Here is a 4,830-nt window from a genome sequence, read left to right on the forward strand (position 1 = left end):
TTGCTTCTGACAAATAACTATGATTGATCATTCAAAGCAAACACCAAAACAATTTTTGTAAGTGAACTGAAGTAAAATCTTTGTGGTCGAGAAAGGGAGTCTGAAGACGGAAGGGAGATAGAAAGAAACAGCACAGACCATAAGAAAAATTGTGGAAAGAAAGTAGGCTATGGAGGGGAACAGAAGAAGTGGGTAAAGGAAGGTAGAAGACGACTAGGGCAGAAGAGAAATACTAGTAAAGAAAAGTCCCTTTGGAACTTGGTAGAATCCCCATCCAGGGGGCTGGGGGCCCAGTCGGACCGATGCCCATCCGGCTAAGCTGGGCGGAAAGGCTCCCCAGGTACCTCCGGCTCCGTCCTGCCGCTGCGGGACCCTTCCCTGAGCGCCCCCAGGCCGGGCGCGCCTCGGGGCACGAGCGCGACCCAATGGTTCTCTCCGGTCCCGCCCCCTCGCGCTCTGATTGGCCGCTGCCACACTGGCCTTCCCTTATTAATAAGTTCTCAGGGGAGCGGCGGCGGACCCGGAGCCGGCGAGTGCGCCCGGGAACTCGGCCTGCGCGGCGCAGGGATCCAGGCCCAGTTCGCTCGAGTTGGTCTTCTGGGGAAGCCGCGGGAGACTCGCGCGTGAGAGCCGGCCGGGCCAGAGCCCCGGGAGCTCGCAGAAGCCAGCCGCGCTCCCAGCTCGCCCGAAACCCATGATCCAGAGCTGGCTCGAGCTGCGGCTGGAGGGGGGGTCCGGCTCTGCATGGCCCCGGCTGCTGCTATGACTTCTTTGCCACTCGGTGTCAAAGTGGAGGACTCCGCCTTCGCCAAGCCTGCTGGGGGAGGCTCTGGCCAGACCCCCGGGGCTGCTGCGGCCCCCGCAACCGCCATGGGCACAGATGAGGAGGGGGCCAAGCCCAAAGTGCCCGCTTCACTCCTGCCCTTCAGCGTGGAGGCCCTCATGGCCGATCACAGGAAGCCCGGGGCCAAGGAGAGCGTCCTGGTGGCCTCGGAAGGGGCTCAGGCAGCGGGTGGCTCGGTGCAGCACTTGGGCACCCGGCCCGGGTCTCTGGGCGCCCCGGATGCGCCCTCCTCGCCGCGGCCTCTCGGCCATTTCTCAGTCGGGGGACTCCTCAAGCTGCCAGAAGATGCTTTGGTGAAGGCCGAGAGCCCCGAGAAGCTAGATCGGACCCCATGGATGCAGAGTCCCCGCTTCTCCCCGCCCCCAGCCAGTAAGTAGCCAGACCTGGATGGAGAGCTAAGGGGCCAGGAGGGGGTGTGGGGCCCGAGGGCGCCAGGCCGCGCGCCGGCGCCGGCTTGTCTCGGGCGTCGGCGTACCTGCAACTGGGTACCTGGAGGCCGTGCAGAGGTTGCGTTGGCGGGAAGACCGCCTTGGAGCCTCTTCCCACTCCCACCCAGGAAGAGAGTTAGAGGCCTAAAGCAGGCAAAGCTCTTAGTCCGTTTTCGCGCGCTCCTTGCCTTGGCACAGTGCCTCCTCCCCTGTCAGTTCACTTGTAGCACGCGAGTGTCTGTGGACCCTCTTATTCTTCCTGTATTCAGGACACCGGGGGTGTCCTGCTCCTCCAACTGACCCTAAACTCAAGTTATTTTGTACTCGGACTTGGATTGGCGCAGCGGCCAGTGCATCTCCCTCTGCGGAGTTTCACTTTCTACTAGAAGAAGGCTGTAACCTCGCGCTCCTCAATTAAAGAACCTCTAAAGGGGTTTCGGAGCTCTGCAGAACTCCTGTCCCACCGCGCATCTAAAATTTGATGTTTTGGGCGGGTAGATGATTTAGCAAGAGGGGGCAATCGCGAACTAGTGGGGGGGGCAGGACAACAAGACAACAAAAAGAGCTCCCTATTAACGGCTTTGCTAGTTCCCAAATGTGTTGAACCAGGCTTTCGGAGGGGACCCAGCAGCCAGCGACATGTTCCAGGATAGTCCTAAGTCCTTGCGGCTCTTAGGCTTCCTTTCCCCAGCGAACCCGCTCGAAGATATTTCAGGAGCACGGGAAATTCCCAAGTTTTCCTCGTTTCCTTCGATTATTTCGCACTACATAATAGCGTTGCAAATTCAATGGCGTGATGCTGAGGAACGATTTTTATCTGGGGATTAAACGTCTTTGAAAAGACAGCCCCTCCCTGGGCCTAACGCTTGAGGAAGGTGGCCCAGAGCCGGGTTGTTGCTGCTGACCAAAGTGACATTTCCCTATGAACCCTCCCTTCTCTAGGGCGGCCTGGCGGAAAACGACTCTGGGGCCAACTTCTTCCCGGACTTGCCATGGCCTGAGCTGGGAATGAAGTGGAGAGTGTTAACTGGAGATTTCGTTTGACTCATATCCTGGTGGTCTGAGGGTCCAAAGGATCCTTATTTTTTCCGAGCTAAAAAAAATGCATAGTTAGGCAAAACCCGAAGATGTCCTCCATAACCAAGTGGTGTGTGTGTGTGTGTGTGGGGGTGTTGTTGAAGTTTGTTTTATCCTGTAACGGTTTTGTTAGGCATAGCAGGACTGAAACCCTGTTCCCTAACTAGGCCTGCCCTCTGAACAGTGACACCCCTCTGTTGGAGATTTAAGCTTTACTCAGAAAACGGGAAGAAAAGACAGGTGGACATAACCAGTCTCATCAAACTGAGGACCCCCTCCCCCAACCCCCGACACACACTATGCTTGAGGTGGTCCTAGAACCCAGGCACTGGGGTTTGGAGAGACTGTAGGGAAAACTGAGGGCATCTGAAATGGCAGATACCCACCTACATAAGCAGCCCTGCACATATTTTAGAATTGTCACAATGTGACCTTTTGGGTGGCTCTCTTATTTGATTGGCCCTAGTGCCTAGGAGAAGCATGTTGTTTGATAGACTGTGTGGGGTTTCAAGATCTTCTGTGCGATGCAAAGGCCTAGCCCCAACACAGTGCACTTAGCGGGCACAAATAAATACAAGTGCATGTATTCGGTATGAAACCCAGTGACCTTGGGCTGGGCAAAGGGCCCCTGAGTGTTTTATGGACCCCCCCTCCAGCATTCATCTTTCCACTGTGAGTGGCACAGAAGAGGCACCTGGTGGGGAAAGCCTGACTTTAAGGTAGATTGGCACTGTCTCTGCCCAACTGTATTTCAGCGTTGAACATGCTTAGATTTCATCTGGCATTTTACCAGGCAAGAGAAAATATTTCTCAAGTGCCTCCATAGTGCCCAGCACAGATGTGACTGAACGAAATCAATGGTCAGAATGGTTTCTGCTCCTTAGTAAATCACTCCGGCAAGATTCTCTTAACTCCTTGCTTTTTTTCCTCTCTCCTGGCCCCCTAGGACGGCTGAGTCCCCCAGCCTGCACCCTACGCAAGCACAAGACCAACCGCAAGCCCAGGACGCCCTTCACCACGGCTCAGCTGCTGGCTCTGGAGCGCAAGTTCCGCCAGAAGCAGTACCTGTCTATTGCCGAGCGCGCCGAGTTCTCCAGCTCGCTCAGCCTCACCGAGACCCAGGTGAAGATCTGGTTCCAGAACCGCCGTGCCAAGGCCAAGAGACTGCAGGAGGCCGAGCTGGAGAAGCTGAAGATGGCCGCGAAGCCCATGTTGCCGCCTGCCGCCTTCGGCCTCTCCTTTCCTCTTGGCGGCCCTGCAGCGGTGGCTGCAGCTGCGGGCGCCTCACTCTACAGTGCCTCTGGCCCTTTCCAGCGCGCCGCGCTGCCTGTAGCGCCCGTGGGACTCTACACCGCTCATGTAGGCTACAGCATGTACCACCTGACATAGGTGGGTCCAGAGTCACCTCCTCGTGGTGCCATCCCCTCCCCCCCAGCCACCTCTTCTAGCAGCGGGAGCCCTTCCTAGGAAGCTCTGCTGCCCAACACCACCTGGCCCCTTCTCTTAAACCCCTTACTACACAGTTCCTCCTGGTCATCGCTTCCTAAAGCTCCTTCTCCCTCGTCTGATCCCTTCTGGGAAGAAAAAAAGTGGCCGGAAGTGTCTAGTTTTTCGAGAAAAATCTAGATTTACACGCGCGAGTTATAAATATGGAAACTAAGGGTGCAGAGGACAAGAGATTTACCCGTGGTCCCCAGCAGAATTAGAGGCTGAAGGAGACCGGAGGCTAAAAGGACTAGAGGCCGTGAGACTCCATCAGCTGCTTCTGGTCCTGAAACCAAGCAGGACTTGCACAGAGAAATTGCTATTTGGTGCTTCAAGAGATGAGCCGAGCCCTATAGAAAGCAAGGAGCCCAGCTCCTTTCCACTGTAAAACTCCAAGTGCTTTGGCAACAAAGCATTGCTCTGAGGGGGCAGGGCGCATGCTGGTGCTTCTCGAAGGTAGGTTGAAGAGACTTTCCCAGGACCAGAAAAAAAAGAAGTAAAAAAAACCAAAATCTGTTTCTATTTAACAGTACATTTTCGTGGCCCTCAAACATCCCTTTTGAAGGGATCGTGTGTACTATGTAATATACTGTATATTTGAAATTTTATTATCATTTATATTATAGCTATATTTGTTAAATAAATTAATTTTAAGCTACAAGATATGATGTCTGTGGATTTAGTTGTGTGTTTTATTGTTCGTTCTTTCTCTTCACATATACAATTGCTTTCCAGTTTGGTGGTAGTTTTACACTAGTAACTTTCAGCGGTGACAGGAAAATGTACAGTGACCATCTTTTGGGCACCCAGGAGAAATTTGCATTATTAACACAATCAAATGGAGAATTGGAGCAATTACCTAGGATAATTAGGCTCAATTTTCCAATTCACTTTAAGCTGAAATCGACACTTGCTGTTTCTACCATAACCCACTCTCCCCGATTCCCCTTTTAAACTGTCTATGAAAACTAAGTGATTTGGATCAAGTGGGTTGAT

The 4,830-nt window shown here is 53.9% G+C and overlaps 1 protein-coding gene across 1 annotated transcript; it reads left to right on the top strand.

Annotated features, from left to right (window-relative positions):
- Nucleotides 1-513: 513 nt before the first annotated feature.
- Msx1 (msh homeobox 1) lies at nt 514-4,495 on the top strand. The gene is made up of 2 exons (XM_028758271.1): nt 514-1,213; nt 3,296-4,495. Exons 1-2 carry the CDS (start codon nt 745-747, stop codon nt 3,736-3,738), a joined length of 912 nt encoding a protein of 303 aa, XP_028614104.1. The 5' UTR covers nt 514-744; the 3' UTR covers nt 3,739-4,495.
- The last annotated feature ends 335 nt before the right edge of the window (nt 4,496-4,830 follow it).

This window comes from Grammomys surdaster, unplaced genomic scaffold (genome assembly GCF_004785775.1).
Source record: "Grammomys surdaster isolate TR1022 unplaced genomic scaffold, NIH_TR_1.0 126187, whole genome shotgun sequence".
Lineage (NCBI taxonomy): Eukaryota > Metazoa > Chordata > Mammalia > Rodentia > Muridae > Grammomys > Grammomys surdaster.

What these genes read in the sequence shown, in the direction of transcription:
- Msx1 (XM_028758271.1), top strand. Translation starts at nt 745, where the DNA reads ATGGCCCCGGCTGCTGCTATGACTTCTTTGCCACTCGGTGTCAAAGTG. An exon ending in CTTCTCCCCGCCCCCAGCCA is followed by an intron (nt 1,214 to 3,295) that starts GTAAGTAGCCAG and finishes CTGGCCCCCTAG; the next exon opens with GACGGCTGAGTCCCCCAGCC.